Source organism: Zonotrichia albicollis, chromosome 1, assembly GCF_047830755.1.
Source record: "Zonotrichia albicollis isolate bZonAlb1 chromosome 1, bZonAlb1.hap1, whole genome shotgun sequence".
Taxonomy (NCBI): domain Eukaryota; kingdom Metazoa; phylum Chordata; class Aves; order Passeriformes; family Passerellidae; genus Zonotrichia; species Zonotrichia albicollis.
This window is the reverse complement of record NC_133819.1, coordinates 43,065,427-43,078,414: the sequence shown is the minus strand read 5'-3', so window position 1 is coordinate 43,078,414 and position 12,988 is coordinate 43,065,427. Positions and strand designations below refer to the sequence as shown.

Below are 12,988 nucleotides of genomic sequence, written 5' to 3'. Positions count from 1 at the left end.
GTCTTGTGTGCAAACAGTCACTTGTTCAGGAAGAGAGAAACAAGGGAGTTTGGAACAGTCCCTTTGCTAGGACACTTGTGCCTGAAGCAGGACTGCATTACTCTGTGTGCTCAGGGGGACATTGCTGGCTTGCAGCTTGGCTCTCGAGTTCAGACAATGTTCCATACCAGCTGGTATTTCTGGAACAGTCCCTTGAAACCTGTTCTAGAGAATGGTGAGTGAACAGAGAAATTCCTGGGAACAGCAAGATGGTTTGTTTGGTTCTTCCAGAAACCACTGTCCTATAGAGCTATTAAAAACTGGACTTACTTTGAGGAAGTGTTTTAAGAGGTCAAAAATATTCAAGGTGAAGAGCCTGCTTGAGGAGGGACATCCATTTTATGTTGTAATACGTTTGAAAAGAGAATTAAGTATGTAGAAAACTCCCGTTGATTATTTGAACATGTCTCTCTAGTAACCAAAAAAATAAAATGTATGTTTTATCTATCCAATGCCAGTCCTGTCTTTAGGATTGAATACAAAAAGTTAGTTACCTGTATTTAATGCCTGTTTGGTGATTGCTTAGCAGTCATCACACTCAAAAGCAAGCAGAGAACTAAATGACAGTTTAGCAGTAAAAACAAGTTCTGTTAGATGTCCTATACTGGAGTCAAGTGGTCAACTCTGGAGCTCACCAAGCCCTGATGTGATGCCTGGAATAAAATGCAGCAGAAGTGGGAAAGGGCTAGAAAGCTCAGCAGCACACAGCAGTTTGAGGTTCCTGAGTAGTAGCATGGTAGGAGGAGAAATTCCCTTCGCTTCTCTACTTACCAGGTTAGAGGGGTTTGGGCACTGAGTGAGAAATTAAATCAAAAGGGAAAATGCTGCCCCTTTGCTGGTTTGACAGAGACAGGAGAGGTCACAGGAGAGATGGATCTCAGCTATAAATCTGTGGGAATGCCTGGCATGCCTTACGAGTCTAACCTTTCAGTTTGATGACTAGCAAGAGGAACTTGGAAACAGATGGGCTGCTTCTCAAAGTCTGAGCAGCATTTTTCCCCTTGAGTGTCATTATCTTTGCAGAATCTGTCCTTGTGGTTATCTTGTCATTGCAGTGCTGGTTCTCAGAGCGCACAGAGGTGATGGACAGGGCTGGAGGCAGAGATCTTTAAAAGCAAAGTTACAACACTATTGCTGTTGTACTGCCTGTATTGCTGCTGTTTCTCATTTAATCCAACAGGGGAGTGTCTGAGGACAAAAAAGGATAACCTGTGTAGTCTAGTAGGCATGGGATAGATGGGAATGTGGGTCCTCTGTTAGCTGCAGTTTCTCACAGTCAGAAACAGTCACTCAGTGCTTGTTTATTGTAAGCTGGAAAAATACAGTACAGGGAGGGAATGTAAGGCTTTGAGGGAGAGGGGGAGCTGCACGAGACTTTGTGAATGCCTAACTCCATCTTGCACTTCACTTGGAAAATTGGGAGAGGTCACTGAAGTCAGTAACTTCCAAAGTGAGAGGACCCTCTAGTCTTGTTTGTGTGTATATATAAGCAATAGAAATGCTCAGGATCTGTTTCCTGTACTTTTGACTTCTTTCAGGTTAATGGACAGTGGAAAGGTCACAGTGCTGGAGGGTGTGGAAACTTCAGAGACACCTACAAAAATAACCCAATTTATCAATTCCAGCTAGACAAGAATGGACCATTGCTAATTGAACTACGGGGACCGAGGTTTGTGGAAAATAATTGTGCATCAATGCAGTGAAAGCATTGCATGCCAAAGATAAAGCTTTGTCACTATCCCCTTGGGGAGGTGGAAGCTTATGGAAAATCCAGAAAACAAGGTGTGGGAGTTGACTCAGATTTTGTACTATTTGTTTCTATCGTTACCATCAATAGTGTTTTAAATCTATACATTAACTACTGGGGGAAATCCTTGACCTATAAGGAAAGCACCAGCCGTCCTTTCTCTTCATGCTTTGGGGTCTGAGGAGAGCTAGGGAAGAAGGTATACAGGATTTCTTCTTAAAACTAATTATGATCATAATTTCATTTATTTTGTAGTAGAGCTAATATGCAAGATACTAAACCCTTAGGACTCTCAAACACCTCTGAAAGTGCATTTACTCTGCTACTAGCAGGCCAGGAGAAGTGCTGGATATCAATGTCCCATAAAGTAGACTTAGGCAGGCCAAATTCCTTTGGCACAATTAATGATTACCTCAAAATACCAGTTTTCAGTACTTCTGAATAGCAACATCTCCTGACCTACAGTCAACTGTTTATCCTTTGCAAAGCTGCACAGTGAGCCCTACAACGTGACAGAACTTTTCTATCTCTCCTCTCCTCTCTGAGGAAACTCCTTCTCTCATGAAATGAAAATGAAGGCAGAGGTGTGGCTGCACAGTTCCATGAATTGAGCAGTTCTTTGTTTGCATTTTTTCCTGCACTAGAACATCATATTTGGGTAGTTTGGAGGACAGAGGCAATGGTGCCTGTCACATGCATTAACAGGAGCAGACAAAGTGTCCCAAGTTGTATTGCAACATGAGAAGTTCTGCTGAGATCACTGACACTGAGTCCTCCCATAGCAACCTGATCACACCCCAGGATCTGTGCCATGTGGCACAGGAGTGTGTCACAAGCTTAACTGCTTGAATTCTGCTGAAGGCAGGCTTCTAGCAGGCATTTTCCCTGCAGTCCAGTTCTAAACCTGAACTGAGTTCTGTCTTCCTCCAAATACTACATTCATGTCATCATCAATTTGACTTTACATTTTTGCCACAAATGTGGCAAAACTTCTAGGTGTCTTTCAGTTATCCTGTATAGTTTTTAGTAACTAGTCCTCTTCATGATAATCCTGATGAGCCAGGTATCTAAAGCAAGTCTGCCATGTCACTTGCAGGCAATACAGCGTTGGTTTTGAACTGGTCACCGTCTCAACAGTGGGAGATCCTGGTTCCTATGGCTTTCAGAAAAAAAGCAGTGGTGACTACAGGTAACACTTAAAGAAGTCTGTATAGAGGTTTGAAACATACTTTAGATCTCTTTTCTAACAGGTAGTTTTCTTTATCATAGGTGTGGATTTTGCTACTTGGAGGTGGAGAACACTTTTGCTGGAGTTTACAACATTATCCCCACCACATTCCTGCCTCAACAAGAGGGGCCTTTTTTCTTAGATTTTAACAGTACTACTCCTCTTAAGGTGTCACAGCTTCAGTGAGGAAACAGAACTGTGCAGTGCTGTTTAAGGAGATGGTTTTGACCTGTCCTACAGCCTGAGAACAGGTGAAGAACCCTTATTACACCTGCACGAAAGAGAATTACTTCCTGAGTTACAGCCAAAAGCATGGAAGGACAGATTGCCAGGTAATTGTGGCCGGCAGTTAGCTGTGGATTTGCTGCTATGGTCCAGGAGTGAGCACTGTTCAACAGGCTTGGGAATAGGCTAAAATGCATATATTCAAATGAACCAGCAGAAGAAGAACTCAATTTATTGCAGTTTTTCCACACTTTGAATCAAAGTCTAGTGAGCTACAAGAAAAACTAATATTGAAATTCCCTCCTCCCCACATACAGGGTATATGGGCTAAAGATTCTATTCTTAAAAGTAAACATATAAGAAAAAAATATTCTTGTGTATTCTGCTTATTCAGTCTCAGGACCAAATAGCTTTTATTACATATTTGTGCTGCTATCCATGTTTTCAGCACAGAAGTGGTTCTCCCGTCTAAATGTAAATGTACTACTGCTGAGCCAGCAGTATTCCATGTGTCATCTTCTCTGGAATATGGATATAGGAGTACAGGAAAAGGAAGGTTCCAGCTTTAGCTATTTCTAAAAGCAAAGCAATTGCTTTGCTCATGTTATGTGTACCTTGAGAGCTGTTATTTCATATCTGTATGACTTTAGTACATAATACAGCAGGAGGTTCTGTGGCTTTCTTCCTGCCATCTGCCAGAGCTAGGTTGATCCTGATGAGCAGGAAGGAGAGGAGGTTATCCAGCATAGTGACCAGGCAGTGCAGCACAGCCTTCCCTGAGCAGCTGTGAAAGGTTTTCATCTCAAGATCCCCTGTAAGATTCACTGTATCTGCTGAGGGTACTCTCAGTCACTGGTGCACCATCAGCAACTCAGCAAATATTTTTTCATCACTTTTGTAAGTAGGTGTCCTGTAGGGAAGGATCATTTAGACCTTTCTCCCAATACACCACAGCTGCAAGGAATGCACTTGCTGATTCCATTATGCAAGACGTCTTTGAAAAGACACTTTTTCCCTTTTAAGTTGAAACCAGTGAAGGAGTTGAGCACAGGGCCAGTGTTATCAATAGAAGCAGGGTCAGAGTTCTGAAGAAAATAGTGGAGGTGGGATTAATGCAGAACAAGTTATTTTTTTAGAAGACTCCCCACCACATGTTCTTCCTCTAGATCTGTATACATTTTATCTGAAGAGGATTCAAGATGAGAAGTTTTTATTTAATACCAACTGCCTCACAGATCCTGAAATGGATTAAATTTTGTCACTTTTACAAAATTTACAATATTTCACAATGGGGAGAGAGGGTATTTTTAAAAACAGCCATGGGAATTTTGCTGCCATTCACACTGGTTTGACAGTTTTCCAAGCAAAAAGGCAGAATTTAAATCTTGCTTTAGGTTACAGGTATCACTTGGCCATTGGGAAACTGAACACATATTCTACAGCAGCACCAGAAATAGCTGTGGGCTAAAATTATTCCCACAGAAATCTGCTATTAGTCCTCTCCAGAAAGGAAAAGAACCTTTTGTTTCATTTCCTTCATCAGAACAGCTGCTTCACAAGTGTCTGGCACTGAAAGGGCAGGGATAGCTCCTGCCTTGGAGAACACTTGCCTTGCTGACTGCAGTTCTCTCAGAGGCCATCTGGGCTGGGGAATTCGTGACAAGTTTGTCACAGAGTGACTTACCTTCTTTTGCAGGGAAGTTTCTGATGGTTATTGCAATAAATCTACAGAAGGAGCAGCATGGGTGCAAGCTAAGAATAAAGCAGATTAAGTTCTTTGTGGTTATGGAGTATGCCAAGGACTGCTCCACCCCTAGAATATGAAAGTTTCATTCAACTCCCATTTTCCCTACAGGTTTCTAAGTTTTTAGCTGAGGCTAAACCAGAGTAGCAGTGGAATCCTCCATGTATCCCATCACCTCTAGAGTTGGAGGTAGTGAGGAAGTCTCAGCTGAGCATCTTTTTGGCAGTATGAAAGGCAGATGCCAGAAGTGCCAGCTTTCAGCACCAAATTCTTGCACATTCTCTGCTGTTTGAGATCAAGCTGGTAGACTTGCCTACAGGAAAATCTGTTGTTGTTCTTCAGTAGCTGGTTTCTATCCGGCAGGAAGGAGTTTTTCTTTCTCTTTCCCCCTGAGCACAAGTTAGTGCCAAAGCTTATGCTGCATGAAATGAGAGCATAAGGCTCAGCTTCCGTACTGTGCAGAACTTAAACTGAACTGAAAAGTAAGAAATGCACCCACTTTCCTAATGCCAGGCAAAGACATTAAGGCCAAAGGATCCTGTCCCACCAGGATATGCCAATATTTCTTACACATCTGGAACAGTGAGTGGATTGGGCTCGTCCCCATTAATGCACAGGACTTCAGTTTAGTGTCAATCTTATCTATATAAAGCAAAGTCTATTCAAATATTGCACCTGCATAGGGTACTGGAATGCCATCACTGTGCATCTCCCTTCAGATACAGGACAGAACACTCAGGTGAAGTATTTAAGAGGTACTACAAAATACCCATATAAACTGCAGCCTAGGGATTCTGGTTATGGCAAATTAATTTTACAATAAAATTTTCTTGCCCTTTTTTCTTAAGAAAAAACATTGATGTAAGCATTTAGGATTTACTTTAGTGTTTTCTGTCAAATATATACTTTTATGTATTTTTCACAAGTAAGTCTGGAAAAATTATTGCAAAGTGAACTGATCCTTAAATTTTAACATGACCTCAGGCCACTAAGTTAAGCTTTACTTTCCCCTGTACTATTTAGCATTTTTTGAGCCATATGACAGAGAACATAGTTGGTTCTGTTTGTTTTGTTAGGAAGATACAGGTTAGCCCTTGGTTGATCCAATCCCTCAGTTCCCAAAGATTCAGTAAGACACAGACCATGGATGAATGGTATCGACAGCTTCCATCCCAACTGCCCCACACTGTGAGTCTGAGCTCAGTCCTGGTCTCCTGCTGCAAGCTTCATGTAACTATTTTGTACAGTAATTATGCATTTAGCCACACAGTCGCTGCAGCCTTTGAACAGCCACCTATTTAGAGTTAAGTTTGTGTGTACTTACAGTAGAGGTTTTCATTGCTTCATCTAAAAGGACACTGAAATTGTTTGATAATACCAAAGAGAAGTAGAACTCCTAGGTTAACATTTGCTTTATACATTCTCACATCAGGGCAGATGAAGCAATCATGTATACTTTGATACACCAGAGGCTTATTTTTATACCCATGAAGGCAGCTACCATCATGTTACCCTTCAGAATCCATGAAGAGCTTAAGTAAAAAGTAACTGGAGAAAGCTTGTTCATTTGCTTGTACTCCATAGCAATGTATGTTCATTTAAGTCTGTCATATTTATAATTGTGGCTTTTATGAAGTTTAAAATAAAATGAGTTTTCCATTAATTTATTAGACACACAGTTGTGCCTGTTTGCTTGCACCTTTGAAGGGAGATTTACCTGCCAAGTCTGGGGCTCACCAAGGAGGAAGGCTGCACCATGATCTTTCACCAACTCTTGCAGCAGGGTGATAGAACAGGAAGGGCAGAGGGGGTTCCACACTCTTTCAAACTTCCAGATCAATGGTTTTACCCAGCTGGGATCTGAACCCAATCAGGACATAGGCAAGGCAGCACATACACAAAATTAATTCATTGTGCCCAAGTGTGGGAAGCTTGGGTTTCCAGTCCCAACTAGCAAGACGAGGAGAAATTTGATAACAAGAGAGGTTAAAAAATAAAATTAAAAAAAAAAAAATCATCAAAACAACCATTCAAAGAACCCAGGAAAATGTAACAGGTGTTGACTGGGAGGTCTGCAAAAGTGAGATTCAACCACAACAACCTCTGCTAGTTTTCTAACTGAATGGAGCACAGACAACAGCTCAGCTATGACAGTTTAAGTAAAAACACTTAATACAATGTGGCACTCCTGTACTGCTTTTCATATTTAATACTGTCTATCCCAGCTTTTTACTAAGTAATGATCACATCAGAAGTTGGACCCAGACTTCTTTCCTAAGCATTTTTTGTGCTTGGAACTGCTGGCAGTGAAAGATTTCAGCCTTAAGGTCTTCAGAAGATGTAAACACAAATGTCTAACACAGTTACAGCTTAACAGCTATAATGTGAGGAATCTATTTTTCTATGAAAACAGGATTCCTTGCCTCCAATTCTGCATGGCTTTACAGCCAATTTCAGCAGCATTAAGTACAGAGGTCTTATGTAACAGAATACCTCCCTCCTCCTGCACTAAGGAGCTTTTGGAGAGCCTGACTGAAGCTCTGGTCTTGTGGCACAGTTCAGAATAAAATGTGAGCCACGTATGCAGGGATTTGGGAGGCCGGAAAAAGGCACCACTTGCCCACGTACCTCAATGGATTCTAACACCAGTGTGATCTCAGCCTGCAGTCTTCAGCTGGAAGTGGATATTTGTAGACTAAACTTGCTGTGGGAGAAGATTGGTTCCCAGCATTTGAGATAAACGTCACTTGCAGAGACTCAAAATGTGGAAAACAAAAATGTTTACTGTAGTGTGAAGAATTTTACATTAACTTTGAGAATAGATACACAAGCTGTGGCAGGGATGAAATACAACAGGACTGCAAAAACAGAATAGAAAATACTTTGGGCAATACTAAGATTCCCATCAAATCAACAATATAAACTGACATTTTAGAGAAAATGGTGCTTTCAGAAATGCTTAGTCACCAAAACTGAAGAGTCCTAGGATTTTTACTACCACTTATTAGCATAATTATCAGACACTACTACTGCCTAACAGCTGCTGGCAAAACATGCCCTGTGCCCTTTCTAGTTTTATTGAACATTTTGTCTAGGGCATACTAAAATCCCAAGTCCCTTTGACAGTTATAAACCCCCACACAGTACAACCTACAGAGAAGCTTAAGAACACATTGTCAATCTACACTGGCAATTCCTTTTCTTCATGCATATTTCAAGGGCAAACCCCTTATCATAATCATCCTGAAAACATCTATGACTCCCGTTTTTGAGGGGAAAAAAAACAAAACCAAAAAACACTTAAAGTGCTGAAAAATAATTCTTCACTTCTCAGGGAAGCAGAAGGGCAAGGGGCCAATCAACTCTTTTTGGTCACTGGAATCACCTGCAGAGTCCAAGCCAGACTCAGGAAGGTGTCTAGAAAGGGCCTCCCACTGCTGGGCATTACCATCCCCTTCCTGTCATCCATCTGTTTTATAGGCTTTTAGAGGCATGACTCATTTTATTTTCTGTGAGCACCAAGGGAAGAGTGAAGGCTTTCAGACCCCCCACATGCAACAGCTTTCCTGTATACAAAATATTTCTACAATTTCAGCATAATAAAGACCAATACAGATGTTTAAAGATTATGCCACTTGTACTCAAGAGACTGGTTGTATCTAAAGAGCATTTCATTCTACAAAACCGAAGCCAAACCACTCTCTGCAAAAGTCTGGCTTGAATTTCAGACCCCTGACTGGCATGAATTTACACGGGAACATTACTAGTTATTGCTTCAGCCAGGCTGCTACAAAACAATTTACAAAGTCTGTGAAATATGAGCACAGCTTAAACATTTGATAACTCGTCCGGCCTACAAAGGATTCACTGAATAAAAACTTCAGCCCTCCACATCAATTAAACTCCTTAGTGCATTTTTAAATTCTCAGAGTAAACGCTTAAGATTTGGCATTTATTATTGGCACAACGTTCTTCAAACACTTAGAAGTTCATGTATAAATATTTAGACTCCCATTATTCAAGATGGGGCACGAGAAGGCCTCAGCCAATCTGGGCAGCTTTCCTGCCTGCACAAATTCCCTCCTTGATTTTCATGCACTGCAGGGAGAGCTGCTTCATTCGGTTATCCAGAGCCAGCCCCTCCGTGGAGCTGCTCCTGGTGCTGCTCCTGTTCTTGTTTCCTCTGTCGCTTGTCTTGTTCTCAGCCCCTTCTGCCCTATCCCCTGCAAAGAAAGGATTAAACTGCACGTTAAACCCAGATTTCATTCTGCAAGTTAAGCTTCAAGCAGGTGCCTCTGCAGGTTCCTTTGCCAAAGCATAGAGAAATTACAGGAGCAAGATGCTGTAATAAAACCAAGTTTGCCTTCCAAGCCATGCTCATCTTGTGCACTGCATCAGCAGATTAGTGAGAACAGCCTCAAAATGGAGCAGACAAGGACAGTGGTAATCCTCTAGTCTGAATTAGTCAGCCAGGGCTGCCAGAGCCTGCAATGAGCTCCTTCTGGCATGTTATTTTTTGTGGGGATTTTGCTTTGCTTTTTTTCCCCCTGGAAAGCAAGATTTTCAAAAAGCAGGACAGTAACTTAAATAAATGAACTCAGATTTTCCTCCAAATAAATGTACCATGAGAATCCCACTGATCACTTATTTAGAGAGAAATCTCAAACCCCTGCACTAGGGCAGAACTGGGGAAGGTTCCCAGCCAGGAGAACAGTAATTGATACATTATAGAAATCACTGTTAACTCTGAGACACAGGGTAACTCTGAGACACAGGGCCTTCCACAATTGCCTTCCCCACAGAAGCAGCCAGCAGCTCTGAGCATTCCCTGGCATATGCCTAGGGGAGCTGGGAAGGTTTTCCTGCTCCCTTTATGAGGCTGAAGAGCACTGGCCCAGGGTGTACCCAGCTGTGCATACCTCTCTCAGCTTCACACTCGGGGGAGGAGGCGCCACTGCATTCACTGCGGGGGCCCAGGACAGGGAAGATCATCCCAAACTCGGAGAGGGAGACGGGGCTGGGCAGGTCCAGGCTCCCAGGCCGTGTGGCAGGAGGAAACTGAGTGGGCACCTCACAGGGACTTGTAGGACCAGAGCTGAAGCTGGACACTGACTGAGTTTCTGAATCTTCTTCGGACACAAAGCTGCTGCCGTTGTCATCCTCAAACACTTCTGAAGCCACTGCAACGTTCAAAGAATATTCCAGTCAGTAATTCAGCCTCCCCTCCTGCACCTTCCCAGGCAAAGGCAAATTTCAGGTTTGCATCCTCCATACGCAGACACACTGCTAACCCATGGGCTGCCCCCTGTGCAAAGCCTTGGCCTGGTTCTCCCTGGGCAGCAGCACACCTGCCAGCCAGGCCATGCAAGGCCAGCTCTGCACTAGCTACTGCTCCTCATGCCAAGGAGCTCTTGGATTTTTACCAGCCCTGCTGGCCTTGTTCATTTGTGGTTTTCAGTAGACAACTTAGGTTAGAGCCTAATTCCCCGTGTGTGCCTCTCCAGCACTATTTTGATGCCTGGGCAGCCTCCTGGTTATTTAAGGTGCTAATCAGAAAGACACAGGTCCCAAGATTTGTTTTTGAATGAGGATCACCAAACAACACCAAAATAAAACAAAACAAAACATTCTTTTTCCTGCTTGTGTTTGCTCAGATCTGAATTCTAATTAAAGCAAACCCGCTCCAAACTGTCTGTCTGGGTTAAGCTGCAGGGTCCTTATGAACAGCCAGAGGAGAAACCCATTAAAGAAAGCTCCATTTTGTGCAACACAAGGGTGTAGATTCTACTGAAATTCAACACACTTCAGAGGGTCATTGCAGGTTGGGGACCAAAGACTTCTGCACACAAGCAGTCCCACTGGGATCAGATGTGTGTTCTCTACACACATCAGCCTCTACACCACACAAGAGTGTGCTGGAATCCCACTGGCCAGAAGAAGTCTCAGACACAGCAAGACATCCACAGTGACCTGAGGTTATCTCCAATTCCTCCTCCTGGTGACTCCTGCCATTGTTAGCCAGGCTCAGAATCGCCTTGGAAGAGCAGCAGGAGCAAAGCAGAGGCGTTAACAAAATGACTCAAAGGAGAAGCTTCAAAGAAGTTCTCCTGTCACCTTGGCAGCCTGGGGCTCACAGGCACCACTCGGACACAAAGGTGCCAGCAGAGGCTGTTCCTGCCATTTTATGGCAGAGATGTTCACCCTCTTTCTGTTGGACTTCCAGATTGCAGAACTGCACTTACACGTTGCAAAATTCACCCCAAAGGCTTCAAACATAAAATGGATAACAACATTGTCCACCTTCCTGAGTCCTCTCAAGGGCATTTCATACTCAGAGACAGCTTTTCCTGTGGTTTGCATTTTGTTGTTTTGTTTTTAATGAAGTCAAATCTAAGACTGCAGCGGGGTCTTTCTTCTCACTTGCTGTGTTTCATCAATATATGGTGAGCAGTACAGATAACTTTGTGGGGAGAAAGCAATAAAAGGTTTGGCAAAAAAGGTGTTTCCAATTAGGGTCCTCTGCTTGGCAAGAAGCACTGACATCAGGCAGTCTCCACATGGCACAGCTAAACTGTAGCTTGCTTTTCACTGTTTAAATTCACTGTAATGCACAGGAGCATCTGCAAGGGCCAAGAAACTCTTGCTGATGACCAAGGTGTTATCCAACTCCAGCAGACAGAAATCAAAATACAAAAGGACCTTGGTGGAAAGCTCCCCCCACATTACAATGAGAACTTAATCCAGGCTATTTTGTTATTTAATCCAGTCTGCTAGTCCTGCCCTGTCATAACCCAGTTCTGTGCTGGCACCAGACAATCTGATGTCCTTCCACTCATGTCAGACTGTGCATTCAAAGAGAGGGATGAGCCCATGCTGCTGGTCCTTACCTGCAGCCAGGGGAGGTAGCAAGTAATGTTAATGTTAACTTGCCTGGCTCTTTCTGCCCCTATATCCCAGATCCCTGAACTCCTCCAGCACAAAATACCCTAAATCTCAGTTACACCTAAGGCTTTCAGGAGACCTTCTGCATGAGGAGGGAGACTTGTGGGTATCCAAAAGAGGCAATTCCTGCCTAGGCTGGAAAGGGTCCACCTCAGGAATTAAGGGTGGCAGAAGATAAGCAGTCATACTGAAACTTGGCTGCAACAGATGTCCAGACACAGCCCTCCCTTGCTGCTGCAACTCAGGTCCCAGCTGCACAGCACTGAGTGAGAGCTCCAACACATTGTGCAGAAATTCCTGCCATTGCACAGGGTGGAGGCCAGCCCAGGCCTGCTTCCCAGCTCCCAAGGCTGTACCATGAACCTACAAGGCCTCAGTGCCAGCACACACTGGTGTCTATGGGGAAATTGTATCTTCTGCCTTTGGGCACCAGGGTTGTGCAATCATCAACTCCTGCAATCCTGACCTAGACTTTCCCCTGTAGAAACGAAGTTGAAATACAAATTAAACTGGAATTTGTGGGACTGGGCAGCAAGAAAAAGACTTTCTGCATCAAGAAGTGGGAAAAGTGTCCAGGAAGGAGGCAAAAGTAGGCCACATGTAACGTCCATCTATCCACTTTCACCCAGAGCCAGAACAAACCAAACTCACCATACAACAGACCTTGGTGGCACATGGGGACCTTGTCCCGCAGACAGCAGAGGTTACCTTGCTTGTTTGGAGCTTCCTTGGAAGTTGTTGCTGTCCCACATTTCTCCTACAGAGCCCCTCAGCACACTGCAGCAGCATATTGCTGCTTCTTCCCTTCCCTAGCTCACAGCACACACGCTCTGCTGAAATCACACCTTGGCAAAAGACTCTGCAGCACAAAGGAGCTTATCCCTACATTCTTCCCTGTAAGCATCACACTCCTCTCTACTACTGTAGCCACAACTTCAGCTCCCTGTGCCACAGGCCCAGCACTGGAAGAAGCCCCTGATCCAGAAGGTCTGTGCCCAGACTGCCTGAATGATCTGCCACAGCCTGCAACCACCCTAGGTGAGTCACTGCCAGCAGCACCACT

At 43.6% G+C, this 12,988-nt stretch overlaps 2 protein-coding genes across 4 annotated transcripts in view; one reads left to right on the top strand and one right to left on the bottom strand.

Moving 5' to 3' along the window:
* CAPN7 (calpain 7) overlaps positions 1–8,282 on the top strand; it is a 33,955-nt gene extending 25,673 nt beyond the window's left edge. For all 3 annotated transcript variants that reach the window (XM_074539489.1, XM_005480994.4, XM_014273804.3), the window contains 3 exons: positions 1,578–1,708; positions 2,883–2,975; positions 3,056–8,282. In XM_074539489.1, coding sequence (XP_074395590.1) covers positions 1,578–1,708; positions 2,883–2,975; positions 3,056–3,200 — 369 coding nt within the window. In that variant the 3' untranslated portion in view covers positions 3,201–8,282. The remainder of the gene's footprint in view (positions 1–1,577; positions 1,709–2,882; positions 2,976–3,055) is intronic.
* Positions 7,747–12,988, bottom strand: part of SH3BP5 (SH3 domain binding protein 5) — a 50,707-nt gene continuing 45,465 nt past the window's right edge. Inside the window, exons 8-9 of the mRNA XM_074539495.1 lie at positions 9,903–10,163; positions 7,747–9,206 (exon numbers count right to left, since the gene is read on the bottom strand). Coding sequence (XP_074395596.1) covers positions 9,025–9,206; positions 9,903–10,163 — 443 coding nt within the window. The 3' untranslated portion in view covers positions 7,747–9,024. The remainder of the gene's footprint in view (positions 9,207–9,902; positions 10,164–12,988) is intronic.